General features: G+C 42.2%; 1 protein-coding gene across 3 annotated transcripts in view; it reads right to left on the bottom strand.

The window, feature by feature from the left end:
- Positions 1-364: 364 nt before the first annotated feature.
- plcg1 (phospholipase C, gamma 1) overlaps positions 365-17,887 on the bottom strand; it is a 33,877-nt gene continuing 16,354 nt past the window's right edge. For 2 of the 3 annotated variants that reach the window (XM_034207439.1, XM_034207440.1), the window contains exons 15-33: positions 17,464-17,586; positions 17,042-17,143; positions 16,156-16,343; positions 14,133-14,333; positions 13,775-13,894; positions 12,383-12,563; positions 12,131-12,208; positions 11,930-12,033; positions 11,227-11,320; positions 11,049-11,118; positions 8,774-8,937; positions 8,384-8,480; positions 8,056-8,280; positions 6,548-6,696; positions 5,948-6,062; positions 4,605-4,766; positions 4,426-4,514; positions 3,460-3,722; positions 365-3,082 (exon numbers count right to left, since the gene is read on the bottom strand). In XM_034207439.1, the coding sequence (XP_034063330.1) occupies positions 3,007-3,082; positions 3,460-3,722; positions 4,426-4,514; positions 4,605-4,766; positions 5,948-6,062; positions 6,548-6,696; positions 8,056-8,280; positions 8,384-8,480; positions 8,774-8,937; positions 11,049-11,118; positions 11,227-11,320; positions 11,930-12,033; positions 12,131-12,208; positions 12,383-12,563; positions 13,775-13,894; positions 14,133-14,333; positions 16,156-16,343; positions 17,042-17,143; positions 17,464-17,586 (2,601 nt within the window). In that variant the 3' untranslated portion in view covers positions 365-3,006. Of the gene's footprint in view, positions 3,363-3,459; positions 3,723-4,425; positions 4,515-4,604; positions 4,767-5,947; positions 6,063-6,547; positions 6,697-8,055; positions 8,281-8,383; positions 8,481-8,773; positions 8,938-11,048; positions 11,119-11,226; positions 11,321-11,929; positions 12,034-12,130; positions 12,209-12,382; positions 12,564-13,774; positions 13,895-14,132; positions 14,334-16,155; positions 16,344-17,041; positions 17,144-17,463; positions 17,587-17,887 lie in introns of all 3 variants that reach the window. The other variant, XM_034207441.1, reaches the window with a different exon arrangement.

Here is a 17,887-nt window from a genome sequence, read left to right as displayed (position 1 = left end):
CAAGTCTGGCTCCTTGACCTCCCCATCTCCTTCACCCATCATTGGCTGTCCTCGTTAATTATAGCACAAAATGCCCGACTAGAACAACAAATAGTGACACCTTCCAAAATCTCAAGGTGACAACTTTAAAACTGCTTGATTTGTCCAAACAGTGTGAACCCACAAGAAAAGTACGTCCTTACAATCAAGGACCATGCACAAAAAAAACGTAATTATCGAACGTCAAAATGAGTTTCTTCTAATCATCTCAGGCAGCTGTTTACACTTCCAGAGGTGCAGTATCTGAGGTTGATAATTCTCAGTGATGCAATTGGTCAACATTTAACTTTAGAAAAACAAATGCAATGAAAATAAGACAACGGCATAAAGTAGTAAGTATTTTATTTACTTTTCAGGATTTAATATGTTTCATATGAAAAATTAAAATGAATACTTTTCCTCTCCATAGTTTAGGCACATTACAGAAAGGCGATAGTAAATGAGACTGTCGGTAACAAAACACATAATTGGAGCAAAGAAAAAGTGGAAACAAATTAGGCTAATGGACCCTGCACACCCACAGAGATGCTTTTAGTCTGGTTGATCGAGACCATTTTACAGGTTGATGGGAGTTCACGATGTCCCGCCATAACCGGTACGACAAACTGAGCAGCAGTCGCTCGTCACAGTGCTGACAGGAGGCCGATCAGAGAGAATAAGTGAGAGCGGCTGCGTGGGCGTAGCGTGGCTGTGCACGAGGTGAATGATGTGGCTGTGATGATGTGTACACAGATAAGAGCAATGCAGCATTGGAGGGAGAGCTCTCCATAAAGACAACGGAAAGAAAAAAACAACTGTAATATGGGGTAGCCTTGGAATCAATATGAGGCTGCAAACACAAGATGCTAAAAGAATGTAGTTGAGACTTTAAGTATTTACTCCTGTCCCTGCTTTAACCTTAGCATAAATCATACCCTATGGCTTAGGTGTGTCTCAGTGGTCAAACACTGACTGAGAATACTGAGTTTACATCATATAGTCATCACATAAAAGCAGAGGAAACACTTTCTGATACGAACCTGGAAAGATAACACCAGCCCAGCTACTGCTAAATCTGAAGCTCACACTCTACTCCACCCAAAGAGGCTCTCACTCCACAAACGAAGGACATGAAAAACCCCTGCACTTTTAAAACACGCCAACATTTTGCTCAGGAGAAGTCTGAATTAGCAAGTTAGACACACATGAGTCGAAGCTAGAAAGGGAATTTAAAGTTGGGAACGAATTGCAACACGTAGCATTTTACATTCATGTATTTTGCACATTTCATCACAGATAAATTCAGGGCCGTTGCAATTGAATGTTTATTGTAGCAGTGCGACTTAATCCTCAAAGCTTTCTGGGAAGCAGCTTTGTGCTGCGACAGAACTCCCCCAGGACTAAAACACTGTAGCAGCACAAACACAAAAGGTCCCTTATGTTTTTGTGCTGCATCAAAACGTTCTCATGATGTGTATATGGGATGTTTTCTTTACAACGGCAATGTAAACGCTCCCACTTGGTCAACAACACTTCATTTCCTTTCAAACACAGGGAACTCCTACCTGACAAATAAAAACAAATAAGCCGGTTGCAGTAAAACACATTTGGACCTCGAAACCTCTTCTTAGAGACATCTGTTTAAACTTAAACTCACAATGTGAAACAGTGACCGTTGTTCATTCACTGTAGTCAAAGAGCTGTGTTAGGTATGGGAATAGTTATGCTCAACAAATAAAAAATACAGAATAAAAAGCGGCCATAAATTCTATTACGCCTGAAATGTCAGTAAAAATATCCACATTTCTGAAATATTCAATCATAAATCACATAATCAAAAGGCTGCAATGTTAATAGCCTGACTGTATTTACAGTATGGTACATTTTTGAAAGTGACACATTTACAATGTTTCATGTCAAATGAGAGGTTAGAACTGTGTTCCTCAAACCAGCTGTTTTAGAAATGATCAGTTATCAGTATTGTTATTTTAGCCGTAACCTTGCAGCCAATGAACTATCTGATACACAAGATGACTGTGCAGCACTTAATAAGGCCCATTTACATTTTGGAAGAGAATGCAGGCTAAAAATCGTAAGGAGGAACATTTTGTTGTATTTAGGTAAGGATTAGTCCTGCGGGAGTGTTCACTAAGTCTTCGCTAATCAAGGGTAACCATTCAGACACTACCCTGATCATTATAAACTAAAATATCACTTGGACCTCAACCTATCGTAGGACAACGTGTATCCCTGGTCCGGCTTCATCACAGTGTGATGATGACATGATTGATGATAGGAGGAACTCAGGAGTGTGTCAGACTGGCTTGTAAAGGCGCCTGTGAGGCAGGAATATAGAATGATGTGCAGATACTTGGAATGTAAATTAGAAATAAAATGTATGCATGTGTGTTTGTGTGTGCAGATAATACGCTCTCACTTCTTCCAACACAAACAGGCTATGACTTCTTCCTGATGCCTTAAACAAAAAAAGGGTGAGATATTCCCCCAGGGTTATGGTGTGAGTTTGACTGGAGGCGGTAATTTCCTCTATGAAGCAGAGAGACATTACAATAGCCGTAGAGAGCCCTTGTGTTTTACACATATACATTTAAAAAATGAAAAGTCACATTATGAATGTTTTAAAGGCTTAAATAATTAGAATAATTAAAAACATGGAGAAAGAAGCTCTTTGAGAGCAGGTCAGCTGCTGCTGTTCTCCGGCCAACAGCACAGCAGGAATAAATACATATATTCATATACGACTAATAGAGAGAAGAGCGAAGAAACTTAACTGGGGAACAGTTTCAAACTGATACCTTTTATAACTCTCTATTTCCCTCCTCTTAGCCTCCAAACTAGGCAGATGTTGGGCACACCTAAAACCAAGAGAGGGCAGCCCGTCCTCTCACAACCAGCCCAGAGCGAGACTCTACTCCAGCCTGTTTTTGTTCTCCCATGAATGTCAATTTCTTCTTCCTGTCCCAACGGTCAGCTTCCTCTCAGCGGTCCTCCCTCTACTCTTGTGTCCGAGTCCCTCCTTCCCATCAGGCGAGTGGTGAGAGGGCTGGGCGGTGGGAGAGAGGGGGAGAGAGAGAGAGAGAGGAGTTGGTTTGGAGAATGGAGGGTGAGAGAGCTGCCTGAAATGTAGGCCAAAGCGGTGGTGGGCGTTTCCATGGAAACAGTGTTCACAGCAGTCAGTGACATCATCAGTACGGGGAGAGGCGACTGGGTAGGGGGAGGGGGGGGGGAGGGATAGACGGGTGGGGGGGTGCAACAGAAATGTGTCCTGATTGGCTTGGACTCAGACACGGTTCTCTCCGCCCACTCTGGTCCTCCGCAGCATCCTGAGGTAAAAACAAAGACAGGAGGATGTCTGGAATCTTCCACCGATACAAAACTCACCGCACAGGCTTAAAAAAACCTAGATCGCCTCATATGTACCTTGTTTGTCTGTTCTGGGGGTCCATGTGGTCCAACAGGGCCTCCTGGGACACCCTGAAGTCCTCCAGAGGGGACTGGTATCGGGACTCAAAGGAGCCCTCCCTGTAGGCCTGGGCCTGGGCCGGGGACTGGGGCACAGGGGACACGTTGGAGGACGTTGAGGACACGGACTCCCCCGAACGTTCCCGCCCAGATGGGGAAGATGCCGTCACTGACGCAGCCCCCACTGCGATGAACGGGCTCAGAACCTCCCCGTTTTCATCCTGAGAGAAACGGGGGGAGACGAAACAAAATGTCAACTCCACAGACCTCTACAGTGTTCATGGGACTGTGGTTATCTGTACACTTGGGACTGTATCCTATAGAACTAACATACAGGCTCATTTTGAAAGTAGTTAGATATATTATATATTTTGAGAAAATAGGGAAACGGCCTACTTAGCTCTGTCTGAAAGTAACCAAATCATCTTATCAGCACCTCTCAAACCTACTAAAATACACATATTATCGAATGCGTTTCATTTGTATATTAGACTGTTGTTGACAGAGATCAACACTGGTCTAAAAACAAAATGTTATGTAACATCCAACTTCAAATTGACCGTCTTAAACTTCATTCTTTAAGACAGTATGAGGGGTCTATTTTTTCCACCAGAATCTTTAACTCTTAGTGCTTTATCAAATGTGTAATCACTTTGTCTCCTCTTATTTGTCATCAAAAATAAAGAGAGAATTTGGTCAACATATTGCATGTTGATGTAGTCAAAGTTGGAGTTTAAAGACGTTGGTGCTGCCTCCTCCTCCTCTCGTCTTCTAGTCATAGTTTCCAATAACTAAAGTAACACTGGAGAGGACCACAACAATGTGAAATGTGTCAGCTAGCTTTGCTCATGTTTTCAGTGCCTGTAGGGTTTGTTGTGGGCGGAAGCATCACCGAGCAGGATTTGGTAAAGAACAGTCACTCACCCGGCCACTGATGATGTCCATGTGGACCAACAGGGAAGCCAGCTCCAGATCCTCATTGTAGCTGTTCTTCAGAGGGACTGACCGGTAACCTGGTGTTGCAGAAAGACACGTATCTTACAGCAATGATTCCCAACCGGATATAAGGGTAATTTCTGAGAGCACGTTCAATCTGTGTGTACCTGTCTTGAGGCTGTGAATGGGGAATGTGGCCTGAGCCAGGAAGTTTTGGTCATTGAACATGTCAATCTCATAAACCACAAAGCGCAGGAAGGCAAAGGCAGCGTTGCATATCGTGAACTCGAATGGCTTTCGGGGCCACGTGGGGTTCAGCCCGTTATCAGCTGGAGAGGACAAGAAGAAGATGGACAGAGAAGATTGAAAAATGTATCATCACTGGTGTCTCAACTGTAACAATAACAGTATAACAATTCTTTCCCCCAGTAACAGCAGTGACAACAAAAACATTCAGCAATAACTTAAAATGTCTAGACAATTGCATCCATGTGTAAAAATGCAGTATAATTACACTAAATGACACTGAAAGAAACAGGGGCTATGGAGTGCTGCAGGGATGACATATTATTGATTCCCGATTCCTTTAAGAAAAAGCCATCAGACTTTTTAATATTACACAAAATAAGCAGGAAAATTACATGTTTTTTCAGCAAGATGTTCTTCACTAATGAAAAACACTTTTTATGAATTTGAAAGCGTAAATGCAGGCCCAACAAGCACATCCGCTCCACTGTCCCATGAGCTGATGTCCCACCACCAAGCTAAAGACAGAATAGTGTTTGTTGTGTTGACGTCTAATGTTCCCGATGACGGCAAGTCTTTTTGTGTGGTGGGGAATTTACTGACATGTCGTAAACAAAAGTTGAAAATCTCTTAAACTTGTGTTAACCAAAGACCTTATTTTTAGACATCTGACTATACCCATTTGAAAAAAATACATACTTCAAGATAAAGGAGCTGCAAGTTCAAAAACACTGATTTAAGGATTTTAGGACTCATTCCTTCAAGGAGTCTTTTTTGCATTAGCTAATTGTGAACCACACTGCAGATAGACAGCAGAGAATAAAAGCATACTCATTATTTAGAATGTATGCTATATAAAACTAATGTTATCACTGTTAAAAGGTTTAAGGTTATTTGTATAGTTACATTTGAATTTGGTGTAAATACTTGTCTTTAGCATCCTTTCTTAATAACAAGAGTACAGTAAGTGGCTAAGAACATCAATAACACAAAGCGAAGAAACACATTTGTAAAAACTTATTTGAACAATGTTACTTATCCGTCTAAATCCTGATTACAGCTGTTTGAACTGTGTCTGATGTGTTCTCTTTGTATTCCCACACATGGCTAAGTTGTTTGTACAACTTCCTGTTTTTCTTGGAGCAGGAAATTGCACGAGGGTAATGTATCAAGTAAACAGTAACTACTCCTTCCTTCAGTTTTGGCAGAGTATCACTTCATTACTGGCAGACACACCCATAGTAAAAGTCAGAGTAACGCTCACCTTCTGAGTCAGTTTTTTGCTTGGCACTGTCGTAATCCGCCCCGCACACCTCGATCTCGATCAAAGGACAAACTATGCCGCGTCCGTGTTTGGGCAAGTGCCGGGCGCCCAAAACCTTCAGAAGAGGAGGGAGAGGAAAACAGGTTGCTCCTTCAGATCTTTACACATCTTTACACATCCCCTATGGCAGTCTGACACTGTTGGCAAACCATCACACACACAATTCAGACAACTGCTCTTGAAATCCTTGTGAAGTGTCACGCTGAATCTAAAAATATGTGTGTCATATCTGTATATTCAGATGTAACCGAGTTCTTATCAAGAGGAGTGTGAGCAGGGCTTTTAAAAGGACCTTATTTGGAGTTGTGTGTCACAGCTGCTGCTGCAGGACTTGACCTTGATAATTAACGACTCAAATCAGTGGCCGGCCAACAACAACCACCTAGCGCTATTTTTAGAACACGCGCATGCACCCGTCCATTTCACCTCATGCAGTGTCTCTTATACTCTCCCGCTGGAGAGGAGCACCTCGCAGTTTGAAAACAACTGAAGGGCAGCACTCGTGCGTGCGAACACAGTCCAAATCTGTCTTTGCTCTACCTCTATCTCGAGGGTGATTTGTTCGACGCCTCGTAGCGTATGCCTGTCGAAGGGATCAAAGTTGTCGTCCCTCATGATGGGCGGCTCCAGGACGTAGCCGCTCTTTCCGTTCAGCATGAAGAGAGCCTGGTTCATCTGCATGGGCTTGTCTGCACAGGGGGGAAGAGGAAAGGTAAATAAAAAAACGTTAAAAAGATTAAGAAAACAAACATAATCTTTGCTTTTTTATACAAGGATTTGCTACCCGATATCAGATTTGTCTGATGCCGATCCATGCACATATCTTTTTCCACTTAATTTCAGAGAACAACAATTCTCCCCTGTAGCTGATTTAACATATTACTATGGTTACTATTATAGTGATGGCTGATGCGGGCAAAAATACAACACATTTCAAAATATACACATCCCTGGACAAACTAAGAAAACTGTTGCCATCTAGGTTATTTGTGACCTGCTCCATCGAAATCAGTCGCCTTGACCCGAAGACACATTTTGAGTTGTATACACTGCTGGAAAGAGGATATTCCTAGCTTTCTAATGATATCAGGATTGTTTTTGTACTATATTAAGCAAAATATGTCACATTATATAATGACTGTCACCGAGTCATCATTTTGAGAAAAAGGCCTTCAAAGTTTTCTCTTCTCTGGAATCCATCGATCTGATTGGTTATTAGCAAATGATCAAAATACTACGGAGGGAAGATATTTTCGTTTGGATTACTGGTCTGGGGGAAGCTCGCGAGTGTGTGTGTGTATACGTGTGTGTGTGTTTGTGTGTGTGTTTGTGTAATTTTGCATTTGTGTGTATTGTGTTTGTTTCCCGGGGAAAACCCTCACGAGAAACCCCGGCTGTTGTTATGCCTGCTGTGACGTTAAGTTACTCGGTTCTCCGCTTGTAATTATGCCGTTACAAGCTTCAAAGTTGTATTTATCATCTGAATTTGCCGAAACACGTTTAATATCCTGAAAGCCAAGACTTTGTTTAATTGAAATCAGACGAAAACAAACTGTAACGAACCCTAATCTATGATTACTATACTCTTACATTCATAATTTCAGCCGGAGGGAGGGGGGCGGCGCTGCGGAAGAGCAGATTGCGAGTGAGAGGTGCCTGTCATCTTCCCTTTACAAGCTTCAAAAATGTATTTATCGTGTGATTTTGGAAATAAAAGTTTCATATTCTGAAAGCCAAGACTTTGTTTGTTTAAAATCAAACAAAACACCCAAACCCCGAAAAAATGGTTTTTTACGTAAATCCACGTTTATTTTGAAATGAGCCGTTGTGACTTCCGACTGATTTCGATAGAGCGGGTCACAAATGTTAAACATCTTTATTGTGATACCAAATGTCGTGCTATTTTAACAGGTTTTGATGATGCTGTTCCTGAGGCGATATTGAAATAGGATTTGGCTGATGCTGAGATTTGATTTTAAAGCCGTTATTTGCCGATACCCATTATCGCACATCCAGAATTTCATCTGCTCATACGGGACGGTTTCTACCTGCTGTCTGGAAGTTGAGTGCTACCAGCTGGGACCCACAGAGCCACATGGGCAGAGGGTCGTAGTTGGAGGAGTCTAGTCTCTGTCCTCTGGGGTAGATCCTGGACAGCTGCAGTCGATTGTACTGCAGGAACTTCTTCCCCTTGATCTTGTTGACGTACTTCTCTGCCTTGGTCTCGGGGAAGGATGACATGTCCCGGAAACAGGCCCGCTCTGTGCCAATCTCTACGGGAGGCAGAAACAGAGGACAGAATTTAATACTGAATTGGTACTATTCAGTATTTGTATGTGTTATGTTAACAGTTCAATAAGTGTGCATTATCCTTACTGTCTTCGTCAAATGGCACAGGCCTACAGTAGATGACCAGGTCGGATAATTCCAGTGCAATCTTCTTCCTCCTCTCCATCATCTTCCCCTCCTCCAGCTGTGCAGAGGGACACATACATTAAATACAGCTGTTCCAACAGTATCGCATGTCATTTCAAATCACCGACGCGAACACTGCCTAAAGCTTTTTTCCTCCCTCAACAAATACTGCTCAGGTAAAACAAGAAAGCTTCCAGGTGTGAAATGTGTAACGGTGTGATTTTGAAGAATGGCATTCCTGACAAACACCATATGAGCTCACTGCTTAGTGAGGTTATCGGTATTAAGGGGCAAACACGAGTCCTGACCTGCATTCTCTGTCAGCCATGTGGTAGATATATATCTATTTACCTTGGCCTCTGATGTCATTGTGACTTCACGGATCTTGAACACCCATTCCTTGAGTTCCTCCTGGGTGCTGGCAGCGACGTCCAGCACCGGGCCGGTCCGCATGGAGGTGCTCGGCACCAGGGAGAAGACATGAGGCCGGCTGCCCTTCCCATCAGGACGCACAACTAGAAATGTAAGAAAGACGAGTTGAAAACTTGCTATGAGGAGGACAAACACAGGTTCCCTTTCCTATTTGAGCTCAGACCAGACCGTGTTACCATCAGGAATATCAAAATCATTTTTATTTGCTTGCATCTATGAAAATGTTATAACATTTTATAAAAATACTAACAAATAACAAATATTTAAGTGAAAAGGAGCAATGGCAGATATAGAGAGAAAATGCTTTTGTCTGCAGGTTATAATTGTTTTTACAGAATCAGTTTAAACTACTGTTGAATTGCTTTTTTGTGTTTAAACATCTTAGTCTTTTGCAATCTGAATTGGACTTGCTTTTAAAAAGGTTGGAGGCAAACAAGGTCAAGCATAATAGGTACTTGCATTTTTCATTTGCAGTTTGTAAACACAACACTCAAAGTAGGCCCCTCCCCCTGGCTCAGCAAGGCTGATGGTACTCCACAGTGGGGGAAAGCCGACCCCAGATACACTATCATTTAAAAAGAAACTGGCATTTCACCTCTCTATATGTTAAAGCAATATATTAAATAATGTTTTTTGTCCATACCATGTCCCCCATGACTTTGGATACATACTTAAGAAAATATACAAATCTGTCTCTGCAGATACAGACACCGCCAATCACTTCTGGTGGGTCAAAGGGATTCTTTTTGTATGAGCCCATATATTGTTTTGTTGGAACATCATTCTCATTGTGCCTTCAAAGTTTAAATAATATAAACTTCGAGCACACGCGGTGTCTCACGGAGAGATAACGCAGGTCCTTCCTTCCTGCAGCGGTCCGACTGTATAACCACGGCCCCTGGTAGAGCCCCCCCCACACACAACAACACAGACTATAACACCCCTTGTTGTTAAATACCAACTATGTGCAATATTTGCAATATATATATATGCCGTTAATATATAATATATACCTGGTTGCTATATCTCAGAACTGTTACAGGATGTGTATTTTGTAAAATGTGTCCTTTTTATTATAATTTTTGTATCTTTAATATGTTTTTATGCATGCATCTTAGGTAACATTAAGCTGTCTTTGGCTCTTTTCTGCTGTAACAATGTAAATGTCCCCTCTGTGGGACTAATAAAGGTATTATGATTCTGAGCACATCAGCGAGTGGTGTGCAAGATAAACAGCAGCTCTGCCACAAGGTTCACCGTCATCACTTTCTCCACAATGGCTTCAACTGCTGTGACTGTGCCAGTGGTCATGTGAAGGAACAGAGTGTACGAGGATGTTGTTCAGTATTTCCCCGGACCACCACTAGATGGAGCCAAAGAGCCAAAGCAGAGCGGCGGGCTCAGGTATTAAAGGTGGGGTAGGTAAGTTTGAGAAACCGGCTCGAGATACACTTTTTGTTATATTCCATGGAATGCTCTTAACATCCCGATAGTAATGAATATCTTAAGTGCTTTGACAAAAAATCCATAAAAAAATGTCATCTGTGGAAGCCGTAATACTGTAAAAAGTACAACCAATCCGTTTAGCCGGGCCGGCTAAACGGATTGGATTGCCGCCCTGTCTGTCAGCCTTCCATCTCGTGCACGCACAAATGTATCTCGTGCCCTCATTGGGCGTGCATTGCAGTAGTACTTCAATGACTCGCCAGCAACAGGTGGCCACTTTCACCAGTCTGCTGACGTCATGTGCGCGTTCATGTGTGTTGGAGGAGGTGCTCTGTAAGGAAGTCTGAAGGAAGGGGCGGATTCTTTTCGGCTGTGTACTTTCAAATTTTAGTGCACTGGAGCCGTTTTCTGAAACTGACCTACCCCACCTTTAAGTGTGGTTAGAAGAGGCTCCAACAACACATGGCAGCATGTGCCAACACTAATGGGTGTGTATTGACTAAACAGTAGGATGTCAATAAAATACCAGATACAGAGCTGGGAGAAAAGCAAGGATAGAAATAAAACCAAATGGTGCAGAATGAATAATAGAAGAGGTTGATAATGGACACAAATGACGATAAAGCGGTGACTTTGCTCATGTAAAATAAAGAGGGCAGAAATGTTGTGCATGAATTAGAAGCCAAAAAAGGGGGTTGACCCTGCGCCATGGTGACAGAGTCGAACAGGAAGCGGAGAAGCCACTCACCGATCTGACAGGAAGACACGTCCACACTTCCTCTCAGCAGGTCTCCAAGGGGGCTGTTTTCTGTCATCTCCTGCATTGATGGAGAGAATGAGGATTAGGAAAGAAGAAGACCCAAACATTCTGTGGACGGTTGCAGGTGCACCGATTCCACTTTAAATATACTGGGTGTGTTCCTCACAGTTCTATCGGGCTCCACTGCTGATGGACTGATCTCCTCCACATAATTAGCAGGAAACCACAGCTGCTTCTTCCCTCCACAGTCACCCTTCCACCTGAGAGGAAAAACAATGGGAGGAGATGATAGTTGAAACAAAGTATACCTAAAATGAGTGGTGCAGTGATGAGGTTTGTTTGTAAGCTCTGTGGCAAAAATACATGTAAGATACTTAACAAGTTCTGATCAGCTCCACATATGAACACCGCATTGGGATTTCTTTGGTGTAAATCTGTTGCCAGAAGTAAAACGCTATCATTACTCTATAAACTAAATACATCATGGTCGCATGCCTGCATCACCAGCGCATGATGACGTTTAGTCGTTTATTTAGTCACTTCTGGACATTTACGAGTGGGTTAAGTACTGTAGAAAATACATCGTAGAACTAATGTGAAAAAACTCTGAAGCTTGTGTTAGCCACAAATCTTATTTCAGGAATCTAACCACAAACAATGTTTATGACTAAGAGTGGACGTGGTCAAATGATGAATCATTTCTGGGTTTTAGGATTCCTGCACCACTCTATTGAGTTGATATTAAAATGGTGGATTTTCTTTATCCTATCCTATAGTCGTACCCTGTATAATTCCCTCCGTCATAACGCTTCACTGTCTCTACCTGCACAAATATAATTGATCTTAATGGATAATTAAGAGTCACTCACCATCCCCCTTCCTGTTTGTCTACATTAGAGATAACAGCGTTCTTAATGAAGGAGAGCTCGTCGTCTCTCTGGGCTTTATACTCGTACATGGCTCTCACTGTGCACTGAAAGACAAGACATAAGGTTGAGACCCACATCTTTCTATATGCATGTCCAGTTGCAGATTTTCTCAACACAAACTCCTCCAGACTGAACACTCACCTTAAATGTTGGCATTTGGTTGGCCTCCACGTAAAAGCCTGGATTTCTGCCCTCGTACAGTGACCCGTAGTCCGGCTCCTATTGGACAACAGATTATGTTAATAAGCCCTCTCACTAGGCTGCAGAAGGTTTTACAACAGAGGGCAAACTACAGACAGACATTTGTTGTTTTTAAGATTCTATATTACTTTACACAGACAACATTATGTGCATTTCTAACCAGTGAGCCTCTGATTGTGTGGCGGTACTCACAGCAGTGCCTATCTTCTCCAGTGTGTCCTCATTGATGGGATAGCGCAGTTTCATTTTGCGGTACAGAGGGTGCTTCTCATAGTAGCTGATGAGATCTACCAGGCTGTCGAACTCTGAGGTGCCCAGCACCACGGTCTGACCTTCCTGCTGCACCCTGCAGTGCTTTATCTTTCCCTCGGCCCTGTGAAGGAAACAGACATTATGTCTTTGATCTGGATTCGAAACTTAACAGTGAATAAATGATGTTCTACGATTTATTTTGTCTCTTGTTGATTACTGCAATGGTCTTCACTAGGGTTGGGAACCGAAACTCGGTTCCAGATGAGAACCGATAAGAAAATGCCGGGTACCGGGTACCCATACAAAATACACAATTTCGGTTCTGCTTAACGGTTCCTAAACGCGGTAGACCCTGTATTCCAGCGGGTCCGTCTGCACCGCGGTGCTGCGGTGACCCGGTGGAATACAGGGCGGACCTGGAGAATCACAGAACGGCCGGTCGTCAGCGGGCCGTTGACGGCCGGCTCGGTATGCTGACGGCCGGCACCGCCCTTCATTTTTTTAAACGGCATCATATAAATTGCGCTGACAGGCGACAGAGGTCCACAGTTGCCCCGCAGCGATGCTCCCCCGCCCTCCCGTAGACATTTCACGAGCTCAGTCACTTCATAACACCAAAGATAGGTCGCGGTAAACACTCTAAAGTGAGGCTCCACTACACTAAAAAAGAAAAAGAAAAGGCAAAGTGTAATGCCTGTTAATAGCTTGCCACAGGCATAGCTCAGTTAAAATAAAGCACAGCTATTGTGCAATACATTTGTATTGCATGTATATTTTTTAGTAACAATTTCAGTTAAAGCTTTTAAGAATAAATATATTTTTGTTATCTAAACGTTTGACCTCTTTATTTTACAATTTTGGAATCGAAACGGGGGATCGATAAGAACCGGAATCGATAAGCAGAACCGGAATCGAAATCGGAATCGATAAATTTCAAACGATACCCATCCCTAGTCTTCACACATGTATTACCCAGGCTTCCATACATCTCCTTCAAAATGCTGCTGCCAGGATTATCAGAAGTTTGAAAAAACAAGATAATTTTACTATAATTTATAACCTTCTCAGAGTAGGGTTGCTTAATTAATAATGGCTTTAAAATCTCTGCCTGGAAAAAGCATTTATCTCTGTGATTTATATTTATTTGTTATTTTCGTTCTTGCTCTTGATGTGAAGCACTTTATAACATAGTTAAGAAAGGCGCTATATTAATAAAACATATTGCCTTTCTCTTCAGTCAACCTTGTATTGAACAAGGAAGTTAGAAAATAAATGATGATTTATGATGTAAACATGTCACACCTTTCAAAGGAATAGGATATTAAAAGTTACCTGAAGGAAATGGCAAACGAGTTAGCCTCCGCCCTCTTCCTCACAAGGAAAGCCCCGTCACGAGGGACCCTCATGAGCATGTTTTCTGCGTGGCTCCTGGAGAGGTTGGCATGGTACCATCTGGACAACAAAACACAGACAGGCGGCAGATGGTTACAGATGTTTCACTTCACACCTCGTGTACGTTCACAACTACCAGTCTACAATGTAAATCAACTCCAAGTAAAAGAGTCAATACAAATAACATGATTTAAAACATAAAAATGAATAAATCAAATAATAAAACGGATATAGCAGTAACAGCTGTCAGGCATTGTTGTAGCCTTGTAGAGAATATTTGTATCTTGATGAGACTCACTCTTTGCTCTCGTGAGCATTGGTCTGAGGCACCGGCTCTGTCAGCTTCATCTCAAACTCGTTGCAGCGCAGCGCCACCTGCTGGTAGTGGTTGATGAGGGCGAAGAGCGTGTCGAACACCAGGTTGTCAGTCAGGTAGAACTTGGGGCTGCCTGCCTCCTGACGAGAGTGGATACGACAGTGCTGAACCCGCCCCGAACGCCTGGTGCAAAGATTGGTAAGACGAAAAAAAATCAATCGAAAATTGTGATTCTTTTTAAAGTAAAGTAATAGTTATGACAGACAAGTTAATGAAAAACAAACACCCCCTTTGTTAACCTTGAACATAATGCCCTCTGCGTGTGAGCATTGTTCCCGTACATTGTGGTCAATCACATACATGCCGATTGATTAGCTTTGACGTTAACTCCGCTTTGCATAACAGCAGAGAGAAGGTGAATGATCACAACCCCATTCAATCAATGACGGAGTGGCACTGATTGATCTGCCACTGTGTCACTGTTAGTGCACTGCAGTGCACAACCCCACCGTCACCATCAGAGAGTTTCCCACTAACATATACAGAAGCCAAAGATAAGGGCAACAATGGCAACTGGCAATAATCCAATTAATGAAATGATCATGACAAATAAATGTTACTTTGATATAATCTTGTGTTGTCGATGACAAATACAAATGAAATTCTCTTTGTAAATATCAAAAAAATTTCAAATAACTATAATTCTCTACAGTAAAATCCACAAATGTGTAATTTCCCACCACTAGGGGCCTCACAACATTCGCAAAGGGACTACGACACAGTTATAGGTAGGGTTGGGTATCGGTTGGATTTTAACGATTCCGGTTCTGCTTTTCGATTCCGGTTCTTTTCGGTTCTCGATTCCGGTTCTTTGAGAGGGTAAAAATAAGTCCCGTGCCAATTTCACTGGGAGAAAAATATATTTATGAAAACATTAAGTCATATCTGTATTCCTATTTACAAATCACTTAATACTGTTTCATTTTGTTGCGGTTATTGAATACAATTATATTAAAAATAAAAGGATTCCTGCACCACTCTGTTACACATCTATACACATCCTGTAATAGCCTACACATGCTACAGCTGCCCAGCTGCTCACTGTTTGTAGTACATATTTTAATTTCAATAATGTATTTTCTATACCCTGCTTCATAAACAATACTGACATCCCTGTGCTCCTCCGAGTCTGTCTCACAGTCCGGGGATGTGAGGACAGCGCAAGGACAGACAGGGAGGCTGGTTCACTTCATAAAGGAAATGGCGGTCAATATTACAGCGGGCTAAAACGCTTAATAACCTTCATTACGTGTTAAAGAAAGAACATAAGAAAGGTTGACAAAGATGAAGCTGTTAAACGGGCAGTGGAGCCGCTGTGTGTAGAAAGAGGGAGAGGGAGAGAGACGCTGAGCTGCACCGTGCAGCGATCAGCTGATCCGGAGCAGAGAGAGAGAGCTGGGGTCCTCCTGTCCTCACAACTCTTATAAATCCACAAATCCGGCGAATTGTTCTTTTTTTTCTTACTCTGAACCGAGTTTTGCTTCCCAAACCTGCCACTGTGCTCGCTACACGCCCCGCCACGCCCCGTTACAGAAAGTGGTGAGATGCATTTCCTTAGGAATCGATAAGCAGAACCGAAACTAACATTTCTAAACGATACCGATGGAATCGAAATGTTGGAAACGGTTCCGAACCGGAACCGGATTTCGGTACCCAACCCTAGTTATAGGCGATCAAATGAGACATACTGTTGCTTTGGTTTGTTTGCAAATTGTTGGAAACGTGAAATAATGTAGCGAATGAAGCTCAACAAAATATAAAACATTTGTCTAGTCCCATATACATTATAGTACAGTAAACAGCATTCATGACCATTTCCTATCTATGTGATTAATTTATATTTTCAATTCAGTTTATTAATGTCAAACAAATATCTTTCAACTTAGAAACAAACACATAGAAGACTTAACAAATAAGTCTGATGGTAGTATCATGGTTGACGTACCAGAAAGACAGTGTGTAGTCTCCCACGAAGGTCTCGCTCTCTCGGACCAGGAACGAGCCGTCGGGCGCTCCGGTCTCCAGGCAGTACTCGGACAGTAACCTCTCGGCGATCTGCCGCCCGTCCCGCCCGGCGCCCAGCTTCCCGTGGAACCACTTCTCCGTCACATGCTGGTCCATACCGTTGGACGGCTGGAGGATTAGAGAAGAAGAAGTTGGTCAACTGATGTGAGCTCAGTGTTGGTAAAATTACAAATACTACTAAAAATACATAACTTAATACTTAACTTACTTTAATACGTTACGCAGAATGGGTATTTTCACAGTATTTTCTTATTATGGTTATTATATTAAACTGTTTTTATACATGCAAGAGTATTTTCGTATTGTAGTTTGTCAAAGTGGACCAAATGGACATACTTGGATACTGTGTAGATTAGTAGTACACAGCACATCGTGTGTTTTTATATGAACAAAGTCATTTTTAACTGAGTGTTAAATAAATGTAGAACATGTAGTGGAGTAGAAGTATAAAATAGCATGAAATTGAAATCTCAAGTAAAGAACAAATATGTCAAAAAAGTACTGAGGTACAATGCTTGAGTAAATGTACTTGGTCTCTTTCCACCACAGTGTGAATTAATTTGAACTGCATGCGTCCACCTTATTTAGCTGCACCAGCCTAAAATTGCCTCCTTGCTGATCCTGGTACAGGTTTTGAAAATATATATTTATTCAAGCTGTCCTCATCCTCTTTAAATAAAGCACTCCTCGAACATCATGTCAATTAAGTGCAATGTCTGTGCACAGATCCTGTTGCAAATCCGGTTGGTAACCACACAAGTGATTCTCATCTCCATGTGTATCAGCAGCAGATCCGGCCTACTAACCTCTCTGTGCTCCTCCTCATCATCGTTGCCCTGGTTACTGGAGGTCTCCTCGGAGTAGTAGATCTTACTGCTGGTCAGGACAAAGAAATGAGGGTACCACTCCTAGGAGAGAGAGGGGATCGACGGTTGGATTAAATATTCATAAGACCCATGTGTTGCACTGAGAAGAGGCCAAAATACACAGGAAGCTGCCTTCTTACAAAGAATCTAATCTAACAAGAAGATACGTTTATGAAGTAAAGGCCTGGTTCTTAAAACAAGATGATGATGTGTCAGTGCTTTAATATAGCTCCAATCTAAACACTTAGGTATTATGACACGACACAGGCTTGGTATAAAAGCTTCAGTGCATCATATTTCAAGCGTTGCATTCGTGCTGAAACTCAGCAGAGAAGCTATTTACATTTGATAAACATGCTCACATGATTAATGGGGTCTTCCAGGTACAGGATGCCATTCTTGATTGAGTTGCTGATATCGTTCTCAGAGTATGGAGTGGAGGTAGAAACCTCCTCGTAGGCACTGCCTTCTGCAAGCTTCTTATGCTGCAGCACGAGACACAGAAGAAGAAAAGTACATGCAATCAGAAATACTGTATATCCACTCAGGAAAAGTTCTTTCAGTCTTCATTTTCTGTTGAAGCTGCTCAGCAATGGAACTCAATCCAGCTACAATCAGAGACCAGACTACGTTCAGTTGATTTAAATCCCAATTCAAAACATGGTTAGTCAGGGATCAGCTCTGCCGACACTGACACACTCTTCTGCACCTTACAACCCACTGTATGTCTACACTGCCTGGGTTTTAACATTTTCTTTTGTTTTATTGTTCCGTTTTATTTTAATT

This window comes from Gymnodraco acuticeps, unplaced genomic scaffold (genome assembly GCF_902827175.1).
Source record: "Gymnodraco acuticeps unplaced genomic scaffold, fGymAcu1.1, whole genome shotgun sequence".
In the NCBI taxonomy this organism is placed as follows: domain Eukaryota; kingdom Metazoa; phylum Chordata; class Actinopteri; order Perciformes; family Bathydraconidae; genus Gymnodraco; species Gymnodraco acuticeps.
This window is presented reverse-complemented; position numbering and strand designations above follow the sequence as displayed.